We start from the raw sequence: 16,423 nt of genomic DNA, 5'->3' as shown, positions 1-16,423 counted from the left end.
CGAGCCCAGGAGCCTGCTGGGCTCCCAGGTGAGGTCCCCTGCCCTCTGAGACCAGGGGTGGGGGGCACGCCTGGGCCCCTTCTGTTCTTTGAGCATAAGCCCCACCCCCCACAACCCCCAGGGTCTTTTCCAGCCCTGTGGGTCCTGAGCATTGGCCCTTCCCACCACTCAAACCTCGCCCTTACTTAGGCCCCGCCCTCCACAGCCAAGGCCTTCCCGCAAGCCCCCTTTTTTTTTCCCTCCTCCTCTTTTTTACTATTGTGGTACTGTTGTACCTTGTGGTTGTTGATTCATCTATATTTTTATATTCTTCCTAACATATCTGTTAGTTTCCTGGTCTCATTTTATTTTTTACTTTGATATTGTTTTTGGGGTTTTTTTGCCACCCGAGGCGGGATCCTGGTTCACAAGCCTGGGGTTGGGCCAAAGCTCCTGCAGTGGGAGCTCCAAGTCTGAACCACTGGACTAACAGAGGTCCTCAGACCCCAGGGAATATTCATTGGAGTGAGGTTTCACAGAGTTCCTCATCTCAGCACCAAGACCCAGCTCTACCCAATAGCTTACAAACCCCAGAGTTGGAAACCTCAGGCCAAACAACCAGTAAGTAAAGGAACATGGTCCCACTCATTAAAAAAAAAAAAAAAGTGAGATGGCCAAAATATATGTCACAGATGAAGGAGCAAGGTAAAAACCTACAAGACCAAATAAATGAGGAGGAAATAGGCAATCTACCTGAAAAAGAATTCAGATAAAGATGATCCAGAATCTCAGAAATAGAATGGAGGCACAAACTGATAAAATACAAGAAGTGTTTAACAAAGATCTAGAAGAACTAAAGAACAAACAAACAGAGGTGAACAACATAATAACTAAAATGAAAAATACACAACAAGGAATCAATGACAGAATAACTGAGGCAGAAGAATGAATAAGTGAGCTGAAAGACAAAATGGTGGAAATAACTGCCGAGAGGCAGAATAAAGAAAAAAGAACAAAAAGAATTGAAGACAATCTCAGAGACCTCTGGGACAACACTAAACGCACCAACATTTGAATTGTAGGGGTCCCAGAAGAAGAAGAGAAAATGAAAGGGTCTGAGAAAATATTTGAAGAGATTATAGTTGAAAACTTCCCTAACATGGGAAAGGAAATAGTCACCCAAGTCCAGGAAGCACAGAGAGTCCCATACAGGATAAACCCTAGGAAAAAGACACCAAGACACATATTAATCAAACTAACAAAAAATTATTCAAAGAAAAAATATTAAAAGCAGCAAGGGAAAAACAAAAAATAACATACAAAGGAATCCCCACCAGGTTATCAGCTGATTTTTCAGTGGAAACTCTACAGGCCAGAAGAGAGTGGCAGGATATACTTAAGGTGATGAAAGAGAAAAACGTACAACCAAGATTACTTTACCCAGCAAGGATCTCATTCAGATTCCATGGAGAAGTCAAAAGCTTTTCAGACAAGCAAAAGCTAACAGAATTCAGCACCACCAAACCAGCTTTACAACAAATGCTAAAGAAACTTCTCTAAGCAGGAAACACAAGATAAGAAGAAGACCCACAAAAACAAACCCAAAACAATTAAGAAAATGGTAATAAGAACATATGTATCAGTAATAACCTTGAATGTAAATGGATTAAATGCCCCAACCAAAAGACAGACTGCCTGAATGGATACAAAAACAAGATCCATATATATGCTGTCTAAAAGAGACCCACTTCAGACCTAGGGACACATACAGACTGAAAATGAAGGGGTGGAAAAAGATATTCCATGCAAATGGAAATCACAAGAAAGCTGGAGTAGCAATACTCATATCAGATAAAATAGACTTTAGAATAAAGACTGTTATAAGAGATAAGGAGGGACACTACATAATGATCAAAGGATCAATCCAAGAAGAACTTATAACACTTATAAATGTTTATGCACCCAAAATAGGAGCACCTTAATACATAAGGCAAATGCTAACAACCATGAAAGAAGAAATTGACAGTAACACAATAAGAGTAGGGGAATTTAACACCCCACTTACACCAATGGACAGATCATCCAAACAGAATATAAATAAGGAAAAACAAGCTTTAAATGACACAATAGACCATATAGATCTAATTGATATTTATAGAACATTCCACCCAAAAGTGGCAGAATACACTTTGTTCTCAAGTGCACATGGAACATTCTCCAGGATAGATCACATCTTGGGTCACAAATCAAGCCTCAGAAAATTTAAGAAAATTGAAATCGTATCAAGCATCTTTTCTGACCACAATGCCATGAGATTGGAAAGCAATTACAGGAAAAAAAAATTGTAAAAAACACAAATACATGGAGGCTAAAGAGAGCTATTAAATAACCAAGAGACCACTGAAGAAATCAAAGAAGAAAAATACATAGAAACAAATGACAATGAAAACACGACAACCCAAAACCTATGGGACGCAGCAAAAGCAGTTCTAAGAGGGAAGTTTATAGCAATTCAAGCTCACCTTAAGAAACAAGAAATATATCAAATAAACAATCTAATGCTACACTTAAAACAACTAGAGAGGGCTTCCCTGGTGGCGCAGTGGCTGATGCAGGGGACACGGGTTCGTGCCCCGGTCCAGGAAGATCCCACAAGCCGCGGAGTGGCTGGGCCCGTGAGCCATGGCCGCTGAGCCTGCATGTCCAGTGCCTGTGCTCCACAATGGGAGAGGCCACAACAGTGAGAGGCCCGCATAACACACACACACACAAAAAAAAAACTAGAGAAAGAAGAACAAACAAAACCTAAAGTCAGTAGAAGGAAAGAAATCATAAAGATCAGAGCAGAAATAAATGAAATACAAATGAAGAAAACAATAGCAAAGATCAATAAAAGTAAAAGCTGGTTCTTTGGGAAAATAAACAAAATTGATAAACCCTTAGCCAGACTCATCAAGAAAAAAAGGGAGAGGACACAAATCAATAAAATTAGAAATGAAAACGAAGAAGTTACAGCAGACACTGCAGAAATACAAAGCATCCTAAGAGACTACTACAAGCAGCTCTATGCCAATAAAATGGACAACCACGAAGAAATGGACAAATTCTTGGAAAGGTACAATTTTCCAAGAGTGAACCAGGAAGAATTAGAAAATATAAAGAGACCTATCACAAGTAATGAAATTGAAACCATAATTAAAAGTCCAGGACCAGGACCAGATGGCTTCACAGGCAAATTCTATCAAACATCTAGAGAAGAGCTAACACCGATCCTTCTCAAACTCGTCCAATAAATTGCAGGGGAAGAAACACTCCCAAATTCATTCTATGAAGCCACCATCACCCTGATACCAAAACCACAAAAGATATCACAAAAAAAGAAAATTATAGGTCAATATCACTGATGAACATAGATGCAAAAATCCTGAACTAAATACTAGGAAACAGAATCCAATCATACACCATGATCAAGTGGGATTTATCCCAGGGATGCAAGCGTTCTTCAATATACGCAAATCAATCAATGTGATACACCACATTAACAAATTAAGGAATAAAAACCATATGATCATCTCAATAGATGCAGAAAAAGCTTCTGACAAAATTCAACACCCATTTATGATAAAAAAAAACTCTCCAGAAAATGGGCATAGAGGGAACCTACCTCAACATAATAAAGGCCATATATGACAAACCCACAGCAAGCATCATACTCAATGGTGAAAAACTGAAAGCATTTCTGCTAAGATCAGGAACAAGACTCTCACCCTCTTATTCAACATAGTTTTGGAAGTCCTAGCCACAGCAATCCGAGAAGAAAAAGAAGTAAAACGAATACAAATTGGAAAAGAAGTAAAACTGTCACTGTTTGCCAATGACATGTTACTATACATAGAAAATCCTAAAGATGCCACCAGAAAACTACTAGAACTAATCAGTGAATCTGGTAAGGTTGTAGGATACAAAATTAATGCACAGAAATCTCTTGCATTCCTATACACTAATGATGAAATTTCTGAAAGTGAAATTAAGGAAACACTCCCATTTACCATTGCAACAAAAAGAATAAAATACCTAGGAATAAACCTAAGGAGACAAAAGACTTGTACTCAGAAAACCATAAACACTGATGAAAGAAATCAAAGATGACATAAACAATGGAGAAATATACCATGTTCTTGGTTGGGAAGAATCAATATTGTGAAAATGACTATACTACCCAAAGCAATCTACAGATTCAATGCAATCCCTTTCAAATTACCAATGGCATTCTTCACAGAATTAGAATTAGAAAAAAAAAATTACAAGTCATATGGAAACACAAAAGACCCCGAATAGCCAAAGCAATCTTGAGAAAGAAAAATGGAGTTGGAGGAATCAGACTCCCCATCCTCAAACTATACCACAAAGCTACAGTAATCAAGACAGGATGTTACTGGCATAAAAACAGAAATATAGATCAATGGTACAGGATAGACTGCCCAGAGATAAACCCACGCACATATGGGCACCTAATTTACGACAAAGGAGGCAAGAACATACAATGGAGAAAAGACAGCCTCTTCAATAAGTGGTGCTGGGAAAACTGGACAGTTGCATGTAAAAGAATGAAATTAGAACACTACCTAACACCATACACAAAAATAAACTCCAAATGGATTAAAGACTTAAATGTAAGACCAGACATTATAAAGCTCTTAGAGGAAAACATAGGAAAAACACTCTTTGACATAAACCACAGCAAGATGTTTTTTGACCCACCTCCTAGAGTAATGGAAACAAAAACTAAAATAAACAAATGGGACTTAAAAGCATTTTCACAGCAAAGGAAACCATAAACAAGACAACAAAAAGACAACTCTCAGAATGGGAGAAGATATTTGCAAATGAAACAATGGACAAAGTATTAATCTCCAAAATACACAAACAGCTCATGGAGCTCAATATCAAGAAAACAAACAATCCAGTTAAAAAATGGGCTGAAGACTCAGACATTTCACCCAGGATGATATACAGATGGCCAAGAGGCACATGAAAAGATGCTCAACATTACTAATTATTAGAGAAATGCAAATCAAAACTACAATGAGATATCACCTCACGCTGGTCAGAATGGCAATTATCAACAAATCTAGAAACAATAAATGCTGGAAAGGGTATGGTGAAAAGGCACCCTCTTGCAGTGTTGATGGGAATGTAAATTGATACAACCTCTATGAAAAAACGTATGGAGGTTCCTTAAAAAACTAAAAATAGAACTACCATATGACCTAGCAATCCCACTACTGGGCATATACCCTGAGAAAACCATAATTCAAAAAGAGATATGTACCCCAATGTTCACTGCAACACTGTTTACAATAGCCAGGACATGGAAACAACTTAAGTGTCCACTGACAGATGAATGGATAAAGAAGATGTGGCACATATATACAATGGCATATTACTCAGCCAGAAAAAGAAACAAAATTGAGTTATTTGTAGTGAGGTGGATGGACCTAGGGACTGTCATACAGAGTGAAATAAGTCAGAAAGAGAAAAATAAATACCATATGCTAACACATATATATCTAATCTAAAAAATAAAATGGTACTGATGAACCTAGTTGCAGGGTAGGAATAAAAAGATAGACATAGATAATGGACTTGAGGACGTGGGGAGGGAGGGTGAAGCTGAGGCAAAGTGAGTGTAGCATCGACATACATGCACTACTGAATGTAAAACAGTTGGCTGGTGGGAAGCAGCAGCATAGCACAGGGAGATCAGCTCAGTGCTTTGCAATGACCTAGAGGGATGGGATAGGGAGGATGGGAGGGAGGCTCAAGAGGGAGGGGATATGGGGACATGTGTATGCATATGACTGATTCACTTTGTTGTGCAACAGAAACTAACACAGTATTGTGAAGCAATTATACTCTAATAAAGATCTATTAAAAAAAAAAAAGGACTGGCAGCTTCTGCTTCCTACGTCTTGAACACACTTGCTTTTGGGAGCCTGTATCACCCTATAAGAAGTCTAGATCACTTGTTGGAGACACCAAGTGAACAGACCGCTTGAAGAAGCCATGCAATGAGGAGAGAATCTGAAACTACTTGGAGAGGGACAGAGGACCAGCTTTCCCAACAGTCAGTTGAGCCTCCTGATGACTCTGGCTACAGTCACTGTCTAACTGTAAACTCACTAGAGACCCCAAATGAAGCCACCAGTAAAACCACCCAGCTGTGCCCAGTCAACCTACAGAATCATGAGAAATAATAAATTGGTGGCTGTTTTAAGCACTAAGTTTTGGGGTGGTTTGTTCCACTAAAATAGATAGCGTCACCAGTGAGTCTCTCCCATGTGACTTAGAGGATACCAGAAGGCTTCTCAGTCTCACAATGTCTGTAAAATTATTAGATGCCAAGTTCCCAGGGAAGGGAGTGCTTGAAAGGGGAAGGGAGAGCTGGAGGCTGGGGCCATAAAGAGAAAGGCACTGAGAGAGAATTTCAACTGTTTGCCACTTTGGCCAGGGGCCAGTTCTAGCAAGAACAGCTGCATTTGGGCCAAGGGTTCCAACGCTCTTTATTATAGGTATTCACTTTCCTGTAGGTGAGCCTGTGTTTTGAAACAGTGTGCCATGTACTACCAGCTAGAATGAAGCCAAGGTTACATGTTCAGCCATCCCATGGTTATTTTAGATCTGTTCTATTAATGATCCCTAACCCTGAACATCAATATATGCAATCAGTCCCAAGGGAGACCAGGCCAGATTCACAAGGGCAGCGGGACCACTGAGAACATGCTTACTTGTATCTTTACTCGTGGAGGGTCAGAAAAGTCATTATCGTGTCAGTAAGATAGGGTATTTTAAGCACGTGTCGTTTCATATAGTAAGACTTTTTCTCTCCACTGTCAAGAAAAACAAACCATTGAGAAATACTGTTTGTTTCCTATACTCTTAAATCATAGTTTTTTTAAAAGAAAAATATAGGAATGAAAGTTATCTGGGCTTATAAATGCTTTAAAAGAGTAATATCTCTTTTATTAATGTGTATAGGGTTGGAGAACTATAATGAAGAATGTTAACTACATGAATATTACTTTATATAGCATTTTTAATCAGTGAAAGATAAGCCTTTTCTTGTTGGTTCTTGATATTTTCCCATCTATACTCAAATTAATGCAGAGATAATAGTCATCATCTTACTTAGTGGTTATAAGAAGTTATAAAGGTTTCACATATAAAATTTTATTCTCTAATAGAAAAAAGAGAAATAGTGGAAAAATTTTAATATTTAAAATAGCTCTAAAATACATTGTCCACTCTAAATGGTTTGATATCTTTGAGTCCCTCCTATCTTTTAGAATAATCAATTCTATTAAATATCACAGCCAAAGAGTTCCAGGCGAAGTGCAATGTTTTGATTCCATGTTTTAGGAATGATGCGTATAAACCTGGAAATGATTGGTGGGTTGAAAAAGTTCTTCGCGTGTCCTTTGATATTATTATTTCCTTCGAAAATCTGAAAGTAAAATATGAGAAAATATTTAAGGATGGCATAATGGGTATAAAAATCTTATACCTGAAAGTAACATTGTATACCAACTGTATTTCAATTTGAAAAACTTATAATTTTTTATCCTTTTAGTTCAAACTGTGGGCATTAATGAACACATACAACAGTATCACAAAGATGATCCTCAATCAATTATGAACTCACACTCCAGACGTACCTCTTTAGTGATATCACCTCATCTGTGATCTGAGTTGGAACAGGGAAAAATAAAGAAATCTGATATGGTGCTGTGGGGCAGCCGCAAAAGCATATCTGCCTTTAGCCCCTTTGTAGCTATGTGACTTTGAGCAAATTACTTGTAGTCTCTGATTATCCATTTCCTTATTGGCAAAACGGGGATAATAAATTTTACCTCATAGAAGTTGTTGTAAAGAGTTTAAAGAGTATGTAAACATATGACACGTCTTTATTAAGTGCCAGATAATGGGCACCAATAAATGGTTAGCTATTACTAACTTTTAAAATAAAATACATCATGTATTTTTATTTATCCTTTTTGTCATATGCCCTATATCATCAACTAAACTGTGTTTTAGGTGTGTTTCTGTCATCCCCAGCAAGTTCCTCAAGATGTACACACATCAGAAGCTAAGTCACTATTTGTTTATAAAAATGATTTTTGCCCTACTATGAGGATATCTTGATACGTGAGAAATAAACCAAACCAAACCTAACAAATAAACAACCCAGGGGTTTAGAGAGAAAGAGATTCAAATCCAGTAACTGAGATTAAGTGCTGAGCCCATGGTGAGCATAAATGTCCATCCCCTTCTCCCGTGTTGCGCCTCCTACTGGTTTCAGCCCAATTCCCATTCCTGGAATATTAGGTTCCTCTCCTTAGCTTTGCCTCTGGTAGTATTTTAAAACTGCATAACTAGGAATTTAGGAGTATAATGGAATAGTTCATCTTGCAGGAAATTAGTCTCCTCATCCGGAAGGATAACAATTGTTTGAATAACAATATGACACTGAAAGGTATATGGCCATGGGTATGTATGTGATCAGCCATGAATAACAAGTACATCCAAGCTAATGTTAATATGGTAGAAGGTTTTCTAGACCCCTGTTACAGACTGTATGTTTGTATCCTTCCAAAATTCATATGTTCAAACCCTAATCCTCAATGGGATGATACGAGGAGGTGGGTCCTTTGGGAGATGATTAGGGCTAGGATGGGGGTAGGGCCCTCATGGCATCTCTGTGTGTGCACGCACCAAGGAAGGCCATATGAAAGCACAACCAGGAAGACTGCCCTCACTAAAAACCCAACCATGCTGGCACCCTGATCTAGGATTCTAGCCTCCAGAACTGTGAGAAATACGTGTTTTTTGTTTGTCACCCAGTCTATGGTAATTTGTTATACAGTCCAAGCAGGCTGAGATAACCCTTTCACCATCTTTCTCAATCAGAGCTAATTAAACTTCACACCACCCGCTGCTGTTTTGTCCTCATTCTTTTATAGGTGGCTCAGTCAAAGCAGAAAGATAGTGTGCATGGTCCCTGTCCCAAGACCAGCTACTTACAGAGCTAGGACTTAGAAGACTTAAAGAGTGACGCATGTCAGTGCATGCTTATCGAATACAAAGAACTATTTGCAAATTTGAGCTTCTGTTCTCATCATAGCAGTTTTCAAATTGTTTTCTTTTTGCCAAGATACCCCTGTACCTTGTCCACCAACGAGGATTTCTCTCTGTAAGGTTTCCATTCAACTCCCTGGTCACTGTACTGGATGGTGTAGCTCTTCACATACATTTCAGAGGACAGAGACTTGCAACCCTGTGTTACAATCGCTGTTATCTTCTTGATTTTGAGCAGATCAATTTGTAACCACTGATAGTTGTTGTTTGCCTATGAAAATGATTAGAACAATGCATTTGACATTAAAACCTTTGCTTTTTTAGACCAAGATACTCAGAAATGCACTGAGCTGGAAGGATTTCTTTTCTGTCTCATCCCTGAGGATTCCCTTTCTCCTAGAATCCTTCCCTGTTCCTTCTTGTTTATTGTCAGCAGGTTTATAAACTTTTGGAATATTTCACGCATTGTACAACAGTTATGTGTTTACTTGTGTTCCTTACCCTTTGAGGGCAGGGACTTAGTTTTGTTTTCAGGTGTTCACCACGATGTATGGCACACAGATGGTGCTCAACAAATAAATACATTTTATTTGAGAAAAAGCATTAAATTGCTAAATTACCTGTAAATATTTTTCTCTTAAGCAAGTTTATTTAAATGCTATGGTGATATTACTGAAGAGTTATCTGAGAGAGAATTAGATAGTATCCTCTCCCAATTTAACTCATTTTAGAAAAGCCCCACTTTTCTTTCCATTGCTAATGTCCATTAGGAGAAGTAGTCCAATTTCTTCTTTTCTGATATTTCAAATAAATGTAATATCTGAGAGACCTAATAAAGCGACACCCAGGGCTGGGTGTGGCATAGTAGTTGTCCTGTCTCTGGCCTAACAAAATGCCTAATTGGATGATAGACGCTTGCAGAAAGAATCAGAAAGACTAATTGAGTTTTAGAGTAATCTGAGATTAATTTTCATCTTTGGGAGGTTTATCATGCCCCATAGTCTCATTCAATTCTGTATGAAATAAGGAATATTGATATATTTTCTCAACATCACTCATATGTGCATGTCTGTATGTGTATATACATATGTATGTATAGCCCCATATATATATGTGTGTAGTCACATATGTGTGGTCACATATGTATGTATGTGTGTATGTATATGTGTAGTCACATGTTATTGTATTTTTTAAGCAAATTAATTGAATTAAAATGGCTGTATTAGATAATTTTGGTTAATTTTGTAACACCCTCTAGTGACATCTGGTGGTGTTTTAGTGTGTCTTCAAATCAAGGTTGTACGAGTGATACAGAATGCAGATAGCTAGCTAGGGGAGCTTTGTAAGTGTACGTTTTTTTTGGAGGCATCGAGGAGGCAGAGACACTTCAGTCTGCGTGCATACCTGCATATGTCTGGCTTAGATTTTCCACCTCTCTAAAGAAACCCTGTACATGACATTTCATACTGTTGAAGGTTAAGTGAAACAAATAGTTTTGACCTAAAATTCCAGATTTAAAATGACAGCTTTAAAAATTAAAATTAGACTTTTATCTTTGCAGCCTTTACTATATCACAAAACTAAGAGCAAATTATAGAGAGGGCAACATTTTTTAAAAGGCTGTAAAATGGAGGGTGGGATGACAAGGTTACACCATGGACAGGTCTAAAGGGGCATCTGGGAAAGAATTGGTTGATACCCTCTCTCTAACTTTTTTTTTGGGGCCGTGCTGCATGGTTTGAAGATCTTAATTCCCCCACCAGGGATCAAACCCAGGCCACTGGCAGTGGAAGCGGAGTCCTAACCACTGGAACGCCAGGGAAGTCCCTTTATTTTAGTTATATTTATTTTATTTTATTTATATTATAGAAATTAAATCAATATAATATTACACAACATTATTACTTTAACTTCTGTGGGTCTCAGTTCCCCCCTTTGCAAAATTGCAAAATGGGGTGCCTGGGTTGCTTCAAATGGTGCAAGGAACATAGATCTGTCTATCCAGAGAGTGGGATTCCTGATTCTGCCACCAGGCTAAGCTAAAATTATTTAACCTCTTCTGCGTTTGGACTTAAAAGGAAAATATGGACCAGATGCTTTGTAAAACCCTTTGCCTTTCTAACATTCTGTAATTCTGTGATGATCCAGAAATGAGTCTCAAGGCACAGACATAGTTGCCCAAGACTCTCTGTATTGGACCCAGATAGTCTCTTCTATTTGCTCCCCTTGCATCACACCATTCCCTCCTCCTTTATCTGGTGGCTTGATTTAAGATTAGGACGTGGGATTCTATACAGAGTCCAGGGAATTGGAGTGTAGCTTCCTTAAGGGAGGGAGTTAGGAGGACAGAAAACAGGGAACCTGGATTAAGTTGATTGACTGGCCTGTTCTGATTTCTGATGCCATTCAGATTTTTCAGGTCAGTCGAAGAATGAAATAAATATGAGTCAATTATTAATAGTTACCCTAGAACTAAAAGTTACCTTAATTACTCAATGGGCTAATATCAAGGGCAATATAACTCTCTGCGAGATGTTTACAAAACTTAGATCACATATTTATAAACCTGGTTTTGCAGCATCTTATCAGGCTGCCAATTATCAAAAGGAATGTTACAAAGTTCTGAGAAAATGAGAACAAAACAATTTAAATGACACTCTTAAGAAAATGAAAAATATTGCTAAATTCTGGAGAGAGCAAAAAGAAGACAAGATGTTGCAAATCTAAGTCATTTATCCCTAATGGAAGTTGTCTCGATCAGGAGTTGGCAAACTACAGCCCAAGGCCAAACCTGGCCTACTGCCTGCTTTTGTAAATAAGGTTTTATTGGAATACAGCCATGTTGATGCATTTACATATTGTTGACGGCTGCTTCCCTGCAACAGTGTCAGAGTTGAGTAGTTACGACAGAGAATGTATGTCTCACAAAGGCTAAAATATTATCTGGGCCTTTGCAGAAAAATTTTGCCCACCCCTAGTCTAAATCAAGACCACAGAGATGATAACTTCTCTCCGAGCCAAAGTTTGAGCTAAAGCTATCAAGACAGCACACAGCCTAGTTCTCAGACCTAGGATCATAATCTGCAGAAGCAGGAGATGATACTCTGGCTTCCCAGGGCCCCCATGTTCCCTGTAGTGAGGGCCTATGCTTTCTTCTGAAAGGCTGAGAGAATTCCATTTGCAGGGGACATTTCACCTTGGCTTGCCAGGCATTCACACGGCCCTGGGCATTAAGACGGGCAAGGAAGGGTTCCCAGTAATCTCCCCACCAAGAGTTTTTAATTGAGGAAGCTGTGATTTGCTTGTTTTCTATCTTTCCACTTTCCATACCCAGCGGTGTGGAGCATCCTGTCAAGAAAAAAATAACGTGATTAATTATATACCATGATATTCCTTGCATGGCATTTTGTACTTCAGAGGAGACAAGAAATAATATTACTGCTAAGTAATGACAAAAACAACCATCACAGCAATGAACATTTATTGTCCAAGTGCTAAACCCTGTTTTCAGGCTTCACACGTATTACTTAATGCTCTTAAATATCTCCATTTTACGAACGAGAAAACAAAAGCACAGCAAGAAAAAGTAACTTGACTAAAATAATACTGCTAGAAGAATCAGAAACTAGCTTTGAGCCCAGGCAGTCTGACATCAAATACCATGTTCTAAACATCTAAACTCATTTCCCTCCTTCAGTGAGTCATGGAAACTTTGCTCTTTGCTTTGAGGTAGACAATACTCCTAAAGTATCTATGTATATAAAAACATACTCTATTTCTTCTAACAAAAGCTACAAAGAAGAAGTTATAGCGGACCTTGGTAGTCACATTTAATATTTTATTTCCAACCCTTTGAGGGTGATGCATGTGATACACCCTTTAGAATTTTGCCAAGGCATGAATTTGAATGTCACAGGCAACAAAGCTGATCTGTGAGTGTAAGAAACATATCTAGTGAGTGAGCCCAGCTGACTGCCCATCATCATCATCTTTGTGACATTTTGTTCTTGCTAGCAAATCATGCAGACGTTTTCTTGAAGTGATACCTAACTTTCTTCATGAAAAAAAGGCTTCAAAGAAGAAAGCTTACTGCTAATACTAATTATATAAACATCAAGAAAGTGAAGAGATCTTAGAAAGTAATACTTCTTGTATAGAAAATAGAAGTTTTAAATAGACTAACATTGTTGAATGTCACATTTTAGGGTAGCTTGACTCTATGACCTGAACAAACTACCAGTTACATCGCATACCATATGGAAAGAAAAACGATAATGACTTATAGAGCTGTTTCAGGTTTTCCTGCCTGATCAAAATTTGCAGTTTTTTTCTGATGTGGACCATTTTTAAAGTCTTTACTGAATTTGTTACAATACTGCTTCTGTTTAATGTTTTGGTTCTTTGGCCATGAGGCATGTGGGATCTTAACTCCCCACTAGGGATCGAACATGCACCCCCTGCGTTGGAAGGCGAAGTCTTAACCACTGGACTGGAAGATGTTACATAGCATTGCTATCTGAACATTGGCAAAATGTCCATTTCCATGTCCCTCATGAATATCAAGAGTTTATTGTACTGTTATCTGCTGACAAGTTTCTTATCAGCTGATAAGAAACTTATTCCAAGGTTCAGCTTTCTCCACTGTAAGCCATGGTTTCTTCCTTCTACCCTGAGAGAAGGCACTGTAGCTCCCCAACAGATGTGCCACAGCAAGTTTTAGGTGTGTCTGTATGTGTGTGTGTGTGTGTATATATGTATATACACACACATATATACATATATATTGTATAAATATGTCTTTATTTTGCCTTCCTTGTTGAAGAATATTTTTGCTGGACAGGTGTGCCTAATATTGATCTCCCTCCCCCCTCAGCCCTTGAGCAGCTAGATGGTGCCTAGATCAGCCAAGCCCAGGGTGGATTGCTTCATCCTTTTACCCCAGACTGTGAGACAGGTATTATATTTTATATGTGCTTTGAAGTGAAAAAATTTGGAAAGCACCACTTTAAGAGTCAGAGAAGAAGAAGAGTTGATAAAATCCCTAAGCATCTTGTTATATAGAGTAGAATTTTATTATGACCATTTATGATTATCTAGATTTATTTATACCACAGGTCACATTACATCCCCTGAAAAATAGAAGCTTACATAGAAAAGGCTTGGATACCTACATAGAGTGTGAAACAGAATACAGAGTTCAAGGAAGGTTTCAGGAAGTTGGGAGGCAGATGTATATTTCAAAAACATTCACTGAACACCTAATATATGCCAGTAATGTTGCTAGATACTTTTATTACATTAAAGTCTGAGTGACCTGGCTGGAAGACTTTGGAAGAGTCAGACCTAGTTTGACTCTCAGTTCTTATTGAAAATGGGCTGATGGAGGTCGTTCTTCGCTAGGGCCCTTCCTTCGAGGGTCAAGGCAGTGTCCATATGATCCAGGAGCTCTTCAGAGAGCCTGCCCTCCGGCTGACAGAACCAGTCTCAGTCTAGATCACAATGAGAGTTTACCTGAGTGGAACCTCTGTTTCACAAAGGATTTTCTAGGAGCCTAAGTGAAGAGAACTAAAAATTCTACCCATTCTCCCATACCCCCCAAATCTTGATTTTCTGAGTGGCAGCTAGAAAACAATGCATCTGTGTTCCTTACCGTTAACCTCGCAACCTTGCAGCTCCAATCGAAGGGCAGGTTTGTTATAGGAGTTAGTTGGAGAGATTCTAATATATCTAGCCACAACCGGTGGGTCAAACTGATTCTCTTTTATTGTAGAGGCATCCGAATTGCCATTAAAATACTAGAGGAAGAGAGGAAAATTTAGTTATATAACAATTCTCTATAAGGTGATTTTATAATAAAATTTTCATCCAATTTAATATGGTAATATTAAGTTTTCATGTAGCCCGAATCAAATTAATTTGGTCTTAAAAGATACCTGGGAATACTTCCATTTCAGGAAGATGGTATAAGCACAACTGAAAACATAAAAAGACTCTGAAAGGTGGAGAAAAGGCAGACTGGCTAGGGTTCTCAGGACCCAAGGAACAACACAGTGGTGAGTCCCCTGGGTTTTCTTTTTACCGCATATACAGACTTATAAGTAAAGAAGCCAGGAACCAGGAAACACGAATAGGTGCAGACAAAAAAAAAAAGCCAGCAAAAGCCTTCTTTCTCTAGCCTCAGGACCAGAAAAGAGCAGTCTAACAAGACAGAAAACTTTTAGATAACAATTATTCTACTTCAAGCCAAACATCATAGAATAGAAAGCACTGTGGCCCCTTCCCTACCCACAGCAGCAAAGGCCAACTGGGGAGCCTAGACTTCCATGCTCATGAGACTGTAAGGAGGCACCCCAACACCCTGACTGGGGTTGTGTCAGAGAAAGCCAAATAGAGACCCAGGATCTTCATCTCTTCCAGCTTCTAATAAGGCTCCCACTCCTGCAGGGTCAGTGGATACCATCCCATCCCCCACCAGCAGCAAAGAGAAGGGGTCCCAGCTCAGGTGTCAACAGAGGAGGCCACGTAGGGAATGGACTTTGACCTCTACCTGGCTGTAAAGAGGCTGTGCCCCATCCCATTTCCCTGCCAGAACAGTGTCAGGAAGAGCCAACTAAAACAAAAGAGCGGATATCAGGAATATTGAAAACAGAAAAGCAATAGATAACAGCAGTGAAACAAAGGGCCAGTTATTCGAAAAGATCTTTAAAAACTGGCAAATCTCTAGCAAGACTGACAAAGCAAAAAGAGAAGAGATGCAAATTACCAATATCATAAATGAAATAGGCAATATCACTACAGACCCTGCAGACATCAAAAGGATAGTAAGAGAATACTACAAACAACTCTTACACATAAATTTAACAACTTCGAGGAAATGGACCAATTGACTGAAAAAACACAAACTATCCAAATTCACCCCATATGAAATAGGTAATTTGAAGAGCCTGTAACTATTAAAGAAATTGAATTTGTAATTTTTACATTCCCAGAGAACAAATCTCCAGGTCCACCTGGTTTTGCTGGTGAATTATACCAAATGTTTAAAGAATTAACACCAATACTAGATTATCTCTTCCAGAAAACAGAATAGAAGAGCACACTACCTAATTTATTTTATGAAGCTAGTATTACTCTGATATTAAAACAAAAAGGACAGTATAAACAAATAAAACTACACACAAATACCCCTCATGAACATAGATGCAAAAATCTTTAAACTATGGACTTTAACTGTAATTTGTGTACTGTCACCAATACTGATTGGTAAGAACCATAATTTAAGATTTTCATGATCTATTCTAAGGTATAG

General features: G+C 38.5%; 1 protein-coding gene across 3 annotated transcripts in view; it reads right to left on the bottom strand.

Moving 5' to 3' along the window:
• Nucleotides 1-7,339: 7,339 nt before the first annotated feature.
• F5 (coagulation factor V) overlaps nucleotides 7,340-16,423 on the bottom strand; it is a gene marked incomplete at its 3' end in the record, with an annotated part of 85,606 nt that continues 76,522 nt past the window's right edge. For all 3 annotated transcript variants that reach the window (XM_079914456.1, XM_079914457.1, XM_079914458.1), the window contains 4 exons: nucleotides 14,765-14,909; nucleotides 12,311-12,462; nucleotides 9,203-9,385; nucleotides 7,340-7,483 (listed from right to left, as the gene is read on the bottom strand). In XM_079914456.1, the coding sequence (XP_079770582.1) occupies nucleotides 7,340-7,483; nucleotides 9,203-9,385; nucleotides 12,311-12,462; nucleotides 14,765-14,909 (624 nt within the window). The remainder of the gene's footprint in view (nucleotides 7,484-9,202; nucleotides 9,386-12,310; nucleotides 12,463-14,764; nucleotides 14,910-16,423) is intronic.

Source organism: Stenella coeruleoalba (assembly GCF_951394435.1).
Source record: "Stenella coeruleoalba genome assembly, chromosome: 1".
Lineage (NCBI taxonomy): Eukaryota > Metazoa > Chordata > Mammalia > Artiodactyla > Delphinidae > Stenella > Stenella coeruleoalba.
The sequence above is the reverse complement of the archived record's forward strand: the minus strand, read 5'-3'. Positions and strand labels throughout refer to the sequence as shown.